Raw genomic sequence first — 16656 nt, 5'->3', positions numbered from 1 at the left:
CTGCCGACGTGCCATCGTCGGTAGCGCCACTCACACGGCTACGATCTCCGACGGAAGCTTCGCGCGCAGCTCGCTCGCATCGCCGATCATGCAGTTTCAAGGTTTTCGCTGGGGACACTTAAAGAAATTAGAAAAGTCTAAAACACATACGCGCGTGCATAGTTTTTTTTTTTTATAAGATTAATATTTTTTTTTATAAGATTAATATTTGTGTCTCTGTAACTTTACTCGCACGTTAATTTCCTTAAAATTCATCAAGTAATTTTTGAAGTAATTTTTGAAGCAATCGATATTCGATAAGTGTTTTTTTCTTTCTAACCGATCAAGTTTAATCGGAGATTGTGAGTATGGCTCATCACACGCATGCGTAAGAAAAGCGTCAAAATTAGTTAATGAGTTACGCACTCTTTCGTAGATGGCGCTACGTGTTTCCGTGCGTGTCCTTTTCCAAGAGATTTGCAATCAAGCAAAATGGTATGTAGTTTTATATCGAGAAATTTCACAGTAATCGTCCAATAAAAAATTGCGGTGTTCAATTAAATATTAAACAATGATGTCTAATAGAATATGTATTGTATATATCACGTTTAACAAATATCGATTGCAATTGATCGTTAAACGTGACATGACATAACCTCAGTATGAGTACATGTTTGTATATATATATATATATATATATATATATATATATGAGACTAATGCTTTATAAAATGAGTTAAAAAATTGTTACTCAAAATTTTTGCGTAAGGTTTCCAACAAATAAAATAATTTAGAATTAAAAGCAATTTTGATTTTTGATTACAGACGGAAGGTACAGCTACTATCAGGACGAGAAAGTTCATGACGAATCGGCTTTTATGCCGAAAACAAATGGTGAGTGCATCGACAGTAAGATTTGTATTTCTCATTCAATTGGTACGTCAATGAAGGATTACAACAGGAATTTGTGTGTATTTTACCTTGTAGGTTGTAGATGTAATCCATCCTGGCCAACCGTCTGTTCGTAAAACCGAAATACGTGAGAAGTTAGCTAAAATGTATAAAGTAACTCCAGATGTGGTTTTTGTGTTTGGCTTCCAAACCAACTTTGGTGGTGGCAAATCTACTGGATTTGCGCTTATCTACGATACCTTGGATTATGCCAAAAAATTCGAGCCTAAGTATAGGTTAGCAAGGCATGGTCTCTTCGAGAAACAAAAACAAACCAGGAAACAGCGTAAAGAACGTAAGAACAGGATGAAGAAAGTTAGGGGTACTAAGAAGAGCAAAGTTGGAGCAGCATCTAAAAAGGTAAGTTAAATCTTGTTAAATAAAAAATTTTTATATAAATATATGATGTACACATATTTCTTGTTCTATTATTCAAATATTAATATAATATTGTAAAATTTATTCTCTATTTTTTTTTATTATTGAATGCTTTTTCATATAAAACATTCTATGCATGTTGAAATGTCTTTTTTTAAATCATGGGCTCTGGCTTAGATCTTGTATCAATATAATTGGTTTTACATTATGTGTTCTCTCTGGTATGGGAATCATCTTTTTTTTCAGTTGGATAATTTTATTAATACATTACTGTATTTCTGAATAAAATCAAGATAATTGATATGTATTTAACAAATTTTAAGGTTTATCTAGCTTAAACTTTTTGTATTTCTCACAATGAATTGACATCAAAAAGAATTTGAAATAGATATGAAAAAATAATTTTATTGATAATATAATAATGGGCAATTCGGAAATAACTTTTCCTTTAGTCTGACATCTATTATGCATGCTACAGTGGTATACGCTTTTTATTCACATTCTAGGGAAGGAAGTAGACAAATGATCGTCATTTGCACTACAAACTTCTGGAGGGGCAGTATCTTGTTGCTTAATCAGGGTCAGCATGCAAATCTTTAAGTTTTAATGTATTTTTATTCTCTGTTAACTATATAAGCATGCTAATAATTTTTTAATATTTTTTAATGGAGCATTTTATTATTGCATAATTTTGTGTTTTTATAGTTTATTTGTTGTATTATTAATTGTAATTCTAAGATTTTTATACATAATAATATGAAAATATAATTTTATATAAATTATCACATTTTCATATAATTAATATCTTTGACAATATAGAATACATAAAATAGATTTAAAAATTATGTATTAGGTGCAAAATTTATTTTCTTATATTTATATCTTGTTATTTAACAATTTAATTTTTAACTAATATTTAGCATAACTAACATTTTTTTTGTCTAATATTAACAGTAATTAAACTTTTGCTATAATTAAATTTTTCTAAAGTGAATAAATATTAAATTAGATTACATTCTTAAGAAAAAAAAAACATTAAATTTATATAACTATTAAAAGTTTTTAGAACTATTATTCTTTTGTTTAAAAATTTTGGTTTCAGTCAACTACACATATACAATTACATTAACAAAATAACAAACTTAACTAACTTTATTTCTTTACTTTTAAAATACATTTTGTGTTACATATGCATTTTATATTTATATAAAATTTCATGTGCGCTAAAATTATCAACATCTAAGTAATTTTAGAAATACTTAAATATTAAATTACATAAAATTTTTTAAATTTAGTGCATATAATCTTTGTATTTAAATAACATGCTTGAGAAAAATAATGCTTTATATATGTATATATCATGTTTCTATAACATTTACGATCTTCTGGTAATAAAAATCTGCTATGTGCATGTTAGACAGTTGATTTTAAATAAGAAAAAAGATGTTTTATATAAATATACACAAATTTCTTTTTTTTTTTTTATTACAGTAAAAGAAGCCATCTTGAAGATCATCGACGTAAAAATTATTATATTTTACTATGGAATAGTGCTGTAATTATAATAAATTTTACGGAATAAATATGTATTCTTCTTGATGAAAATTCATTTGTTTTTTTTTTCTTTTGTCACATTTTTATCACGAGAATCTTGTTATATATATATATATATATATATATAAAATTAATCATATTTTATTTAATTAATGCGCCACCATCTGTACAAGTACTACTTATAAGTATAGATATCTCTTTCTAGCTTTTTTAAACAGTTTCCAGCACATCGGTAAACAAAAATAATTTTCTGTTAATTACCCTAAATTTCGATGACTCTTTTTAAAACTAAACTTTAATCTGTATTTTTAATCTGTAATTCGAAGAATTTCTGTAAATAAACATTAAAAAGTTGATCCAGATATATATATACACACGCATTTATATTATTTATGATTTTTCCTAATTTTCGGAGTGGAACTCTGGTAATATGTTGTTTTAATGATCTTTTTCTTAGAGTAACATAAGTAGTAACAAAGAAAAATAATGCTTTTAAAGATATTGAATATGCGCTAATGAATGTCACGAATTATTGTGATTACATTTTCCTGTTTTTGGGAATCTCCAATAAACACTACTCTGAAGATGATACTCATGAAACTGTACTCATAAGTCTAAATTATCTGCATAGTGATTAATATATTTATAAGATGTAATTATTTTTTTCGAAGACGTTTCTTTACATAGATAGCAAAAATTTAAATTTTTAATTAGTTCCTTGTCGATGTATTTCTTCTGTTTTCGACATATTTATTGAACTTTTTATTGATCTATTTTTAAAACATTATGACTTCAGCAGAAGCTGGATGAGGTTTCATTGTAGTACGTTTGGTGATCTCATTGTCTTCTATTCGTTTATTGAAAGTAGGTAAAATTAATTCAGTTGTTATTGGTGACTCAGTACTAGTAATAATAGTGGATGTTACTGGTGGCTCAGTACTAGTAGTAATAGTAGTTAATTCTTCAGTAGACGTCATAATTGATTCAGTAGTAATTACAATAGATTCGGTAAATGTTTCGATTGATTTAACAGAAGTTAGAGATGGTTCCACGACGGTAGATGACATTGATTCGGTGGTGAGTATAGTAGACTCAACGGATGAAACGTTAGTTAGTTCAGTCTTCGACTCAGTAGATACTAATACAGATTCAGTAGATACTGTAACTGATTCAGTATTTGTTACAGATTCACTTGAAGTCAAAATTTTTTCAGTTGTTACATTTGGCTCTGTAGAAGTTCTAGTTAACTCGATAGTAACTGGAATTGATTCAGTGGAAATTATGGTCTCAGTAGAAACTACAGTTTCCTCAGTAGTAGCTGCAGTTTCTTCAGTAGTAGCTACAGTTTCCTCAGTAGTAGTTACAGTTGATTCGGTAGAAGTTAAGACTGATTGCGTCTGAGTAACAGTTTGAGTCGTCTGTTGTCTCGACGTGGTCGTTTCGATGTTTGGTGTAGTCGTTGGAGATTGCGTAGCTTCCGGAATTTCGAATTTGCGGAAATCAGGCGTCCAATTGATTCCCAATATGGGAGGTGAAGGTAAGTTTGGCAACAAAGGTCTCAAGTCCCATTCATCTGAATCACTATCCGGATTGAAGCTATCCCCTGTAACTTTCCGGATGATGTACCAGTTACCAAGTCGCACGCCCCAATCTCGTTTAGGGTCGAAAGATAGGCTAGCTATTATCGTAAAAAAAAAATGGGCAAAATAGGAAAGTAAAGTCAGGATTGTCTAGAAGTCGCCTGGGTGGATGTGCATAAACACATCTTTGATAGATATATGTTATAAGTTGCGATGCTAATTGTATCTCTTGTACGACATTCGCGAGTGACGCATCGTAAAATGTCGAAATCGCAATAGAGTCAATTATGTTCCGTAGCGAAGCATAAACACATGATTTAACATCCACCAGCGCGAGTTCTAACTTTATGACGCGACGAAGAGTTAGAAAGGAAACATTACGGATGTTAACTTAAAGTTTTATATTATCGAGATTGCTTACACAAATCCAAGAAAAAGCCTGGATAACTCGGTATTCGGCTCTCTATAGATTTATCAATGTTTAAAATATCCTGTGGTGATAAATTCGGAGTTGGATTGTCTCTGCCGAACCATTCCTGCCATTTACCCACAATTCTCTCCTTGATTACTCTGAACCAATCTCGTACTGTTTCTCCGAATCCAGATGATCGACCATGAAGACCTATCCCATCTATGATAAAGGTTTGCATTGAGCGAAACGTGGAAAATGTATAGGATTTATAGCAGGATTGATCATTATACATTACAATCTCTTGACCAGAGTAGTTTAATTGTAATTTTTTCAAATTCTTTTTCCGTTTATATAATTTTGATATAAATTAGTATCAATTCAGGATGCGTTCGGGGAGTTTACTATCGTGCTATCGATGTTAATGCTGCCAACTCCGGAGTCAAAATAGGGCTAGAACTCCATGAACAGCGGTAGTGAGTGTAGCATGAAGCATTTAAAAGCATAATCAATTCCAAACCTAAACAAACGACAAAATGGAGAGGCAAGATCGAAGAAAACTGTTATTAACAGCAGTAGCACTTACAGTACGAGAATTAATAGATTCTTCATCGTCTGAAAGCGATGATGAAGAATTAGAAATAATAGAAAGAAATATAAATCCAAGAAGACATATACCGAAATCGAAAATTATATGCAAATAACAAAATTTAAAACATTTTAATTTTAAAATAAAAAATTAAATTTAATCAAATTAAATTTTAATCTTTTAAGTTTAAATTTTTTATCGAAATTTAGCAAAAACTTCAGACTCTTCGGATTAACAAACAATTCGCTGTTACTACTATTCTACTCTGTTAACTACTATTACTAGTAGAGTTCGCAAACGCTAACGCTACCAAATGCTACTAATGCATAATCTCAGAAGCGATAGCGTTGATAACGCTAAATTATAGCGTATAGCGTAAAAATGTTATCGATATAACGTAACGATAGTGTTTAGTAGCGCTACCAATTAGCTCTCCGAACAGTAATAGTATTAAATAGCGCTAAATAGTGCTAAATAGTGAACTCCTCGAATGCACTCTCAGGATCCGAATATGTTAATCAGAAATATCGACGTTACAAATATCATATGTATCTATCTTCGTTTAAAATTGTTGAATTTTCAATAAGTTTGAAACAACTTTTGCATTTGATTTAATGCTCTTGCATAATATTAGAAGTTCACTATATTCATTACTTTTTCTCGCGATTGAAGAATTCAACAGAGTAATTAATTAATTCCAAGATAATGTTGATCATCACTTAATCCTGCACTAAGCTCTCCTCTGTATTGTTAGACACGATAAATTTAGCACTGTAGACAACAGTATGTGTATACACCACCTCTGTCAAAAATTGGTGTCGACGTAGCGAGCTGGCAGGTAAGGAGCAGTAATAAGACACCCGAGACTGGTGACATTTTTGCGACCGAACAAACAATGTTACTCTGCGTGCGAGTGTAGGAGCGCGTGCTGCTTTATATGTCTTCTTCCAGCGGAAGTGCATAGCATGACGATCTCGTTAGTGCCACAATTTTATCAAGAATCAAACTGAATCCGCGCGCGGTATAATATTGTTAAATAAACAGCATCGGCCTTGCTGCATTCATACCTGATCTCTTAATGGATCGACCACTGTCATTTCCACAATATATAGCTTACAGGGAATCCAAAGTTTGCGCGAAGTGCGAACACGCAGCAAGATAGACAATTGCTTATTCCGCGAACCTGGAGCCACGCTATTGTGCCGCATTACGTATGAACACAAATTATATACGCTTATCCGCGATTATTCATCCGCGGTTATACCGGTTGGCCGGCCGGCCTAAAACGGGCTATTAATTGATTGCCCGTTTGCACGCCGTTAATTCACTACTTGTACGATTTTCCACTGTTACATTTGTGTGTCCGCGCTTCTGATGTTAGAAAAGATCTTATTTCGTATTTAATATGTCGTTCTTCAACATTCCTTTATTTTCTTCATCAGCGAATGATGAAGAGTGACACTGATCAGCTTAGAGGACAGCCAGTTTTAGCCAGATTTACATTTAACATACATTGTAAAATAAAAATATTTTTTATATAATAATCATAATTCATGTTACAAATTAGAACATGTGACTTTAGATTCAAATCAGTTTTACAAATACTCACAAATGTTTGATGAATTTCAGATGTGTTACATACCTCGATGAGAAGGCATTCCCATCATGGAATGAATATTTAGTAGAACATAAGATGATATTAAAAAATAAATAGGAATATAAGATGCTTCAGTTTGGAAATAATGAGGTCTTATATATATTTTCTGAGAGTGCCTGTAAATGTTGGTTTGATGAAAGTGCTGCGAGCTGTTTGGTACCCTCTTTGCTAATGTAACTGATACAAAAAGTGACAAATGGGAATAATAAAGTAGAGACTCGTTTTTCCCATGATTTATGCATTATCATCGATAAATTAGAATTAATGAGTCTTTATAGCAAAATATTCGCCTCCTAGAATATTGCCCAATTTGCCAGATTTTTAAGCGAAGAGATCAATAATCCTTTTGTAAAATTGCAACTGGCAACATTGCCACAGGCAAAGCGAGTTTTGACCTGCTACACCAGACGCAGGAGTGGACTCGTCCAGAGTGGTTGGGAAAATTTTACGGCTGCATCTATCCCATCATCTTTCACTCTTCTACTATCCAAGTAGCAAATTTTGAAGCTACTCTCACTTGGCCACACATCGCCCTTATCCTTTAACAATTTCTTATTGTGCGCATGAGTCTACTGTAAAGGTAACGAACGCTGCTGACGCTACGCGACAGTTCATTCGGGACCTGATGGTGAAGTCGGACGAGCGAGCGGGATCAATCGTAGCTGATAAAAATCTTCCCAAGGTAAGTGTTTCTAGCGATAAATCATGAATGTCTCATCGATACGATATCGAATTGTATCGTAGAACACAGTTTATATTGCGTATTGCGTGTAATTCGAGAGTCCTAGATCCTATACGCTGCAACACGTAGCTATATACATGTTGGGTTATGTTATATAAGGCAATCGTGTTTCGATAAATCGTAATCAAAGATTTTCTCGGGTGAAAATCTGGACATGAACATATGTGAATGATACGCAAAAAAATGAGATAGAATGTAAAATTTTATGAATGTAAAAATTACCTTATCTCCGAACTTGGACTCGCCCAAGTATTCTAAGTCTACATCATCCAATCGTGTAGTAGTAGGCAGTACCGGAACGGTAACCGCAAAGGCCCATAACTTGTAATATTTGATAAAAAATTTTTATCAAAATATATTTTTTTTACTGTTAAATATTTGTTAGTTATGAGATAAATGATAATATTATGAAAAATATGAAGACATTAACAATTGTTTAGTTTGTGCATATTCTTGACAAAATATATAAGAAATGCATTCATGATAATAGTCTCATTCCGATCAATACCTTTTAGTCCTATTCCAATATTGATGATGAAACTTGTGCGATGATATCATAAATAAATATATTATATTCTTATAATAATTCAGTTCAGATATTCAGATATTCAGATATTCTTCAATAATTTTTCGGAATAATCCTGGTCGATTTTAGAAATTTACATATATAATTTTAAAACTATATAGCTTATCTCAGATGGTTTAAATATCCAAGGTAGTTGCCTGTTTAAATTTTCGAGAAATAAATTTGGATTAATTCAATATCATTAAATAAGTATATGAAAAAATTGATAGTGTTTTGATTAATATATTCAATATCGGTAACACATGTGACGTTAACCATCCTACTCTTTCCGTATACCATCAATGCTATATATGTGTTATGTGCGGATAAGTAATCCTTCTATTTCTTTTCTATTTCTTATTCCTTTATTTCTTTATGTTTTATTTCCATCAATTCCAAATTTTTTTAAAAATAAAAATTGCTATCAATTTTCACCAATTGTTTGTACTGTACAGCTCCACAGAATGTTGTAGCAGCAAACGTGTTAAGGAACATTCCTTTAATGCTTAAGCCTATCAGTTTGAAACTGTTCTCAGCTCCTTCTAGAAATTCTAATATTAATATATTTTGGGATAACTATACTACATAAGACTTTTTAGATTGTTTTTCCGTTGAGTCTTATTAGTTTTCTACGTAATAGTATTTTTCTGTATGCAAAGTTTCTTTTAGATCTATATTAGGAACGATGTTAAGTTGTAACTGCAACCTGCCGTCACCTAATGAGGATTCAAGATTTGCCGGATATATCGGCTAATCGTACGATTCTAATGAATGATAATAGCCTAATAATACGACATTTCATTGATTATTCGTAATAGAAATGTAGAAATCTCTTAAACCCATTTGCAAGGTTGTTCATCCACTGATTGGATACTTAGCTTTTAGGACACTTACGTAATGTATATCTCAATTAAGATGCAAGAATTGTTACATTCGTAAGAAAATATTCCCCCATTCTGCTGATACCACAATGCCTTAATCTACTAAGGTTTCTTACCGATATAGTTTCATTAATTACGCGTTGTGTTGCAGTATCCATCAGTAGTAAGATATGGGAATTTATGAAAATAGAGGATAGAAAAATATGCATTTCGAACAATTTAGAAAATATATAGGGATCATTGGATTCATCTTTTTTCTACTTGTTTTTATTTGCTAAATCCGAAAATTATTTAAACTAGTCTTAGTATTAGGAAAAAATTAGGAAAAAATTTGAGACAGAACGATTGATTTTATCATTTTGTCGAGTCATGTTTGCGAATTTCCCTCTATTTTTATTAAAATCGCGATTTTTACTTGTACTATAGAATAAATAAGACTTCGTAGTGAAGGCTATTATTATAGAGCGCTTATGAAGTGGAATAATATGTATTGGATTAATAGGATCTAAAAAAGATGAATGTCCCATTTATTCTTCTAACACAGATTATTAAAATGTCTCTGGAATAATAATTAATTATATGTTTTTACATGTTTTTTTTATGTTTCAATGTCACTTAAGCCTTTAGCTTTTCTCATTAGGACTTGGAACCTGTAATTCGAAATTATTTTAAACTACATATTTATTTATTTACATTTATACACTTATTTACATATTTACAGTATATATGTATATATTAGCTTACATATTTTGTACTTTCATCTATTTAATTTTCATCAACATGGAGATGTATCTATACTTATTGAAGATAACAAATATGAAGACAATGTTGATGAAGATTAAATAAGCCAATAAAAATACAAAACATATATGAAATGCGTATTTTTTCATTATCCAATTGATTTTATGGGTTACTGATTGCATTATAAACGCCAAACCCTAAATGCTTAATTCATCTTGCTAATATGTTAAGTCATCGTAATACGTTAAATCCTTCGTTTTAATTATAGGTGCTTTTCAGCAAGAGACACAGATCGACGTAGGACTCATTCCGTCTTTATCTCTTACTGATTATCGAAAAAAGACAGAATGACTCCTATTTGTCCCTTACTGGAAAACTCCCATAATTAGAACAAGGGGCTTAGCGATGTACTGGTGTAACAGGATGAATTAATCAGTTGGAGTCGACGTTTAGTAATGTAATCAGTTACTCAATAAGATCAATCGATGGAATGGAATGGATAATGAAAAAATGCGCATTACATATACGTTTTGTACTAAACTGGAAAGGTCCCTGTATTTTCCTCGTCTTTGTTTATTCCCTCTTTCTCATACTTTCGCTAAAGCTCAAATATAATTAATGGTATAAGGCGTAAGACGAACGCAAATACGCATAGACGAACGAAACAGTCTCAATGAGCATCGGGTACCCATTGGGCGATCGCGTATCCAGCACTGCATCAGTTTCGACGGTAGTCGAGCTGAGCCGGGTGAAGTGCTCAGCACAAACGCGTCTCCTATCCAATAAGGATGGGAATAGACGCTTGACGGTGGAGAGGACGGTAAAGGGCCATAGCGCGGTAGAAAGAGAGAGAGAGACTGTCGTGCTGATCGGACCGGAGTGGCGCGGAGAAAAGGGATTTAGAGTAGAGATTTGAGGGAAACGCCGGACATTTGCCCATCCAGCCACGATTCACGAACGACAGCATTACCAACATACTCGTTGAAGGGATTCCAAACGCGAGACTCGTTTTCCCACAGATCGAACCCCATCCCAGAATGACCGATGACGCCACGATCGTCCAGAAGGATCAGGATGACGCCGAATCGCTGCTGATGCCTGGCTGTGACATTGATTTTGAAATCCAGTGCAAGCAGGAGCCCTGTACCGATTCATCCAATTTGATTGACGAAGTGGACCCCTTGGCATTTGTAAGTTGCGCAAGCTGATGAATTTTGTTTAGAGTCATACGCGCCAGTCGGACTGTATATACGAATGTGACGATGTGAGGTGAACTTTACTCTTTTGATCAAGTCTGTGTCCATGATTTTGCCGCGCTTTCTATGTATAGGTTGGATTATTTGATCACTGGTATTTGGTATTGTTACGTGTTTTAATGTTGTTTATTACTATTTATTTATTATTAATAATTTATTCGATTATTTTATTTACTAATTATTAATTTTATTTACTAATTTAGATTCTAACTATTATAATTATTATTAGCTTTTCTTTAGAGAAACTTCACAATTTTTGGTTATGCTATATCGCATATGTGTGATCATAACATAAATTTTATGCTAGCTTTATTTTAATTCATTAAAATATTAAACAAATGAATATTTGAAAATGATATGTTATAACAAATAACTGAACATATTTAAAAGATATATTTAAATATCTTATATGATATCACATTTAATATATAACATCTCCGACCGAGTATTTTACCATTAGTATAATAATAATCTTAGTACTTAATAATTATTTTTTTAATTTATATATATAGATTTAGTAAGCTTTATGTTTGCCCCCAACTGCATACCATTATATTTAATAGATTTGCAATGTAGCTAGCTAAAGCCAGAACTCTATATCTTTCCTAACATCTCGATAATTGAAAATGATATATTTTCTATTATAGGATGAAGCTACAACATCGCAGTTTCCAATATTTACACCTACAATCAAACATCCAGTTATTTTATTGGAGAGATGTGATAAAATTTGGGAAACTTTGCAACTGATAAAAACTACACAAAGTGAGCAACCAGCTGATGCACCAACTGATGATTATGAAGATAAACAGAAGAAAGAAGAGAAAATGGTTGGACAACATTTGGATACGGTTAAACCATCTACATCATATATCAAGAATCCACATAACTTGAGAAATGACAACAAAATACCTTTCAAATTTTCTGTCAAAATAACAAAGAAAGTATATCCTTGCACTACTTGTGGTAAACACTATTTGGAAAGACGATCTTTAAGAAAGCATTCAGAAAAAATACATGGCATTATTATTCCTTTACAACGTAGACGCAAGAGGCGTACCACTAATAAGGGAGATTTCAATGAAAACAATTCATTTGCTTCAACAAAGATAATCAGCAAAGAAGATAGTTTTGAGAATATTTATAATAATGAAGATACATATGAAAGACTTACCACAAAGTTGAAACTTCCTAATACTGAAATTACTTCTCAATCTGCATTGCAGTTTGTCAAATGTACATTATGTCAGCAGAAAGTAATATCGTTAAGAAAGCATTTAATTAATTATCATAAAATTGGAGGGTCTTCGAATGTGATGAAACAGTTAGAATCCTCATTATTAAGCAAGACTGAAATATCACCGGAATATGAGGAAACCATGCCAAAAAATGAATCGCATCAAGATGGTTGCCTCATAATGGATAATGAAAATGATGTTCATGGAACATCTTATGTCAAGAGAAAAAGAAAATACAAATCATCTTATGGAAATACTGAGAAAAAACGTAAACTGAATAATAAACGCCATATATTTATACAGACTCAGTCTGTCACACAGAAACAAATCTTCAAAGTTCGTTCATATAAATGTGACATTTGTTTGGGAATGTATTCGTCTCCTCGTTGTTTACGCAAACATAAACGTGTTCATGCTATGCGTGGTGAGACTAAAGAGAATTTTCATAAAGTTAAATGTAGATATTTTAATTCACCATTCAATGAAAAGAACAGATTATTGAAGTCTTCCACATCAGCTAATATTAATGTGAAGGATACAAGCAAGGTAAACAAAAACTTACAAGATAATCAAGACGAAACATTTAAGATGAATCGAGCGACTAGATATAGTAAAAGAATGAACAAAAATAATGAAACTGTTTGTATATGTGGAAGATCATTTCGAAATCCTCATACCTTGTTTGTTCATAAAAAAAATTGTGAATTATGTCAAAATGAAGATAAAACAGCACAGAGTAGCGACAAAGAGTCTGGAATTGATATTAACATAACAATTAAGAAACGAAATGATTCCTATGAAATAGTCGGTAAAGATAATGAAGATACATCTCAAAAATCTGACAATCTTACAGAAGAGACTTTATCTATGTCTAATACATCTAACTATACCAAAAATGTTACTAAGGCGCTTGCTAAACAGCAAGTATTAGATACATCTGAATCATCTAAATATAGTAAGGATCATAGTATATTGAAGTTAGAAGATGCAGACGAAGATATGATCATCGATATTGAAGACGATGTACAAATGGATTTAGATAATAATAGTGCAACAAAACAGATGGTTATGCAAAAAAATGATAAAGAAGATTTGTTAAAGCAGCAAAATGATGAAACAAAGGATGAAAAAATTGAAAAAATTTTCGGTAAAGTCAGTACGTTGAAAGAAATGTGTCAACAAGTTCTTGATGTTTCTAAAAAATGCAAATTCGAAAATGCTGCAGAAAATAAGAATATGCAATACAATCAAATTAAAGATCAAGAAATATGCAAGGAAAATAGACAGGTTAAAAATCAGAAGGATCATCAGGAGAATAAACGAGAATTACGATCTACCAATAAACAACGATATTCCACGGTGAAGTTTGATCATTGCTATGATGGAACAACCTGCACGACGGAACTTAATTCATTAGTATGTGGCTATTGTAACGAAAAATTTATTTCGGTTAAGTCATACGATAATCATCAATGTACTGTTAAAGTAGGAAAACCATTCAATGAATTTTCGCTACAATTGCCGTGTTTCTATTGTAAAGCAGTAATAAGCAGTTTTAACAAATATGATGACCACATAAGATATGAACATTTTGATAACGCGTATCATTGTTACCAATGTCCCCAAAAATTTGTGAGTGATAAAGCTCGATTGAACCATTATCATTTGGAACACGAGTTGCTTTGTAGATTTTGTGATAAAAGAATTACTATGTCTGTAAAGACATTACATGAAAGTTACCATTTAGGTTTTGGTTATCCTTGTCATAAATGTAAAAAGGCTTATTCAAATAATAAGAATCTTTGTTATCATAGATATACGATACATCCGAAAGGGGCTGACAACATGATAAATTGTTCTATATGCTTGAAACCAGTGAAACTTAAAACTTTCCGTGGTCATATGTCTACGCATAAACATAACGGATGTCATTTTTGTGGTAAAGTGTTTTCTAATAGGATAGGTCTAGAATATCATACTATGATACATCATGGCACAAATTCTAAGTTTAAATGTAATAATTGTAGTATCTGTTTTCTTTCTGAGAAACAGCTTCAGAAACATAAAATAGGCAGATGCAGCAATGGCATACAAAAAATGAAAAAGAAAACTTATAGCAGAATAGACTAAAGATTATTAAATATATTTTTTGCTTAAAAAGAAATGAGAATGAAGAACATATGTGTATGACATAAATATAAGAATTAAGACACAATTTTTTACATGTCATCGAGATTATATATAATTTAATCCCGATATGCAAAAAATATGCACTATTCGCGATATATATATACATACAATCAAATTATATATTTTATTACATAGCTGACATAAAATAGCGAAAATCCATATTATCCTTCCGCTATCTTTACATGTAAGACATAGGTGATATTTACTGAAAATCTGTAATTAAACTTGTAATTATTAAGCATTCCGTTAATTATATAATATTTACTTAATAATAAGTATTCTTATTTTATTACATTTAATTTGTCTAATGTTAATATTTTTTGTAAACTGCAAATCAAATTACACATGTAAACATTTCCGTTTCAATAGACATATTTATAATACCTCTAAAATTTCTACAGAATCTATTGCAATTTCAGATGTTAATGTTATACAGATGAAATTGTAGTTATTAACAACTTATATCAGCTTTATACACACACACACACACACACACACACACACACACACACACACATATATATATATATATATATATATATATATACATAAGGGTACAAAATCTTTTTTGGTAAATTTTTGTAAATGATTTATATTATTAAATGGCATATTTGCATAGTATCAATGGATATTAATATTAAAATGATTTTTATTATTAAATTAGAAACACGATTAAAATAATAGTAAAAGAAAATTGAAAAATTAAATAATGCAAAAGAAATCAAGTATGCACACAGCACATTTAACTTTTATTGGCCCCTCTGTTACATTATTAATCAATGTTTTGTCTGGTTTTCAATGAAATAAAATATAAAAATTAAGCCGTGTTATATACATTATCAATATTGAAATTCTATTCACATGTACTATAAATTGGACCATGTAAAATATAACATTTTTTTTTATCAGATAAAAGATTTTTATTCTGAATATGTTCAGAACGTGCCAAGACACATTTACGGGACATTTAATAAAAATGTGAATTTTTATATACGACTTTCAATTTTATGGAATATTGTATATTGTATATAACTTGAAAAAAAAATATTAAATAAAATATGAATGTCCTATAAATGTACTAGATAATCACTGAATATTTATTTGTCCTGTTTATTAAGTTAAAAATGGGATATTTGTCTGCTTATTCGAAGATGAAATAAATACCGTAATATCGTGAAATTGTTTTTAAAAGTACATTTATTTTGCTTACGTCACTAAGTAATGATTTCAATTTACGTTTTTATCCTATCAGATTATATGATATTACTCTGATTATTACTCTTATTTATTATTATCAGATTATGATATCTTGTATTCTTTTAACTAATAAACTTTCTTTTTTCTTAATCTGAATCTTATGTTTTGAATCCTAGAATCTTTTCAACGAATTCACAAGAAAATTTCCAAAGGTTGCGAGATTATATGTCTTATAAATATGTGAAGTGAGGACCGGAAGTGAGAATTTGAACTCGTCTATTGATTACTAATCGGCCATTTTAGACATTAAGCCACGTCATTGCAGAGAAAATAATTGTAAAAAAAGTTAGATTAGATTATAAATTGTTTGTTATTGTTAAAAATCAGCTTTGTAGAAAATACGTTTTGCGTCAATATGTTAATCTGACTTTGTACTGAGGAGAATCTAAATAAAGATTAAAATGTTTACGTTATTTCATTGTCATTTAAATATACATATAATTTACACGTGTATACTTTATATTATTGTAATTACTGATTTTTATCTATGAAGTCTTGAATCATTCTTTTTTATAATTAAATAAAATGTGTAACATTTGCGGTGACATTATCCTTATCACTAATTGATGAGAGTAAAAATATTAGTAAAAGTAATGTTTTACACAAACATATTTTACAAAAGAATTGATAAAAATTTTATACTTTTACAAAGATATCAATATTATTTCTATCTCAGTCTTATCATTAAT

General features: G+C 30.8%; 3 protein-coding genes across 7 annotated transcripts; 2 read left to right on the top strand and 1 right to left on the bottom strand.

Annotated features, from left to right (window-relative positions):
* Positions 1-73: 73 nt before the first annotated feature.
* Positions 74-2913, top strand: RpS24 (ribosomal protein S24). Its single transcript, XM_011645810.2, has 5 exons — positions 74-101; positions 416-474; positions 805-873; positions 967-1290; positions 2800-2913. The coding sequence occupies exons 1-5, from the start codon at positions 89-91 to the stop codon at positions 2800-2802; spliced, it is 468 nt and encodes a 155-aa protein (XP_011644112.2). The 5' UTR covers positions 74-88; the 3' UTR covers positions 2803-2913.
* Positions 2429-6861, bottom strand: LOC105431553 (uncharacterized). 3 transcript variants are annotated; one of them, XM_011645807.3, is made up of 3 exons: positions 6241-6861; positions 4864-5073; positions 2429-4471 (listed from the first exon to the last, which is right to left on the bottom strand). In XM_011645807.3, exons 1-3 carry the CDS (start codon positions 6314-6316, stop codon positions 3639-3641), a joined length of 1119 nt encoding a protein of 372 aa, XP_011644109.2. In that variant the 5' UTR covers positions 6317-6861; the 3' UTR covers positions 2429-3638. The 3 variants fall into 3 exon arrangements, with proteins under 3 accessions (XP_011644109.2, XP_011644108.2, XP_011644110.2); XM_011645806.3 differs by having other exon boundaries at positions 2429-4540; positions 6241-6860; XM_011645808.3 differs by having other exon boundaries at positions 2429-4465; positions 6241-6859.
* Positions 6862-6900: 39 nt separating this feature from the next.
* Positions 6901-16380, top strand: LOC105431554 (uncharacterized). 3 transcript variants are annotated; one of them, XM_011645809.3, is made up of 3 exons: positions 6901-7779; positions 11046-11216; positions 11930-16380. In XM_011645809.3, exons 1-3 carry the CDS (start codon positions 7723-7725, stop codon positions 14648-14650), a joined length of 2949 nt encoding a protein of 982 aa, XP_011644111.2. In that variant the 5' UTR covers positions 6901-7722; the 3' UTR covers positions 14651-16380. The 3 variants fall into 3 exon arrangements, with proteins under 3 accessions (XP_011644111.2, XP_088938076.1, XP_088938077.1); XM_089081950.1 differs by lacking the exons at positions 6901-7779; positions 11046-11216 and adding an exon at positions 11248-11388; XM_089081951.1 differs by lacking the exons at positions 6901-7779; positions 11046-11216 and adding an exon at positions 11257-11376.
* The last annotated feature ends 276 nt before the right edge of the window (positions 16381-16656 follow it).

Source organism: Pogonomyrmex barbatus, unplaced genomic scaffold, assembly GCF_055798465.1.
Source record: "Pogonomyrmex barbatus isolate J1 unplaced genomic scaffold, ASM5579846v1 scaffold5, whole genome shotgun sequence".
NCBI lineage: Eukaryota > Metazoa > Arthropoda > Insecta > Hymenoptera > Formicidae > Pogonomyrmex > Pogonomyrmex barbatus.
Note: the sequence above shows the minus strand (reverse complement) of the source record. Positions and strands in the feature narration are given on the sequence as shown.

Coding starts and splice junctions, on each gene's coding strand:
- RpS24 (XM_011645810.2), top strand. Junction 475..804: donor ATTTGCAATCAAGCAAAATG/GTATGTAGTTTT, acceptor TTTTGATTACAG/ACGGAAGGTACAGCTACTAT. Junction 874..966: donor TTTTATGCCGAAAACAAATG/GTGAGTGCATCG, acceptor TTTACCTTGTAG/GTTGTAGATGTAATCCATCC.
- LOC105431554 (XM_011645809.3), top strand. CDS start 7,723: ATGGTGAAGTCGGACGAGCGAGCGGGATCAATCGTAGCTGATAAAAAT. Junction 7,780..11,045: donor CTGATAAAAATCTTCCCAAG/GTAAGTGTTTCT, acceptor GTTTTCCCACAG/ATCGAACCCCATCCCAGAAT. Junction 11,217..11,929: donor AAGTGGACCCCTTGGCATTT/GTAAGTTGCGCA, acceptor TTTCTATTATAG/GATGAAGCTACAACATCGCA.
- LOC105431553 (XM_011645806.3), bottom strand. CDS start 6,316: ATGTCACCAGTCTCGGGTGTCTTATTACTGCTCCTTACCTGCCAGCTC. Junction 5,074..6,240: donor GACACCAATTTTTGACAGAG/GTGGTGTATACA, acceptor CCTTTATCATAG/ATGGGATAGGTCTTCATGGT. Junction 4,541..4,863: donor AGGCTTTTTCTTGGATTTGT/GTAAGCAATCTC, acceptor TTACGATAATAG/CTAGCCTATCTTTCGACCCT.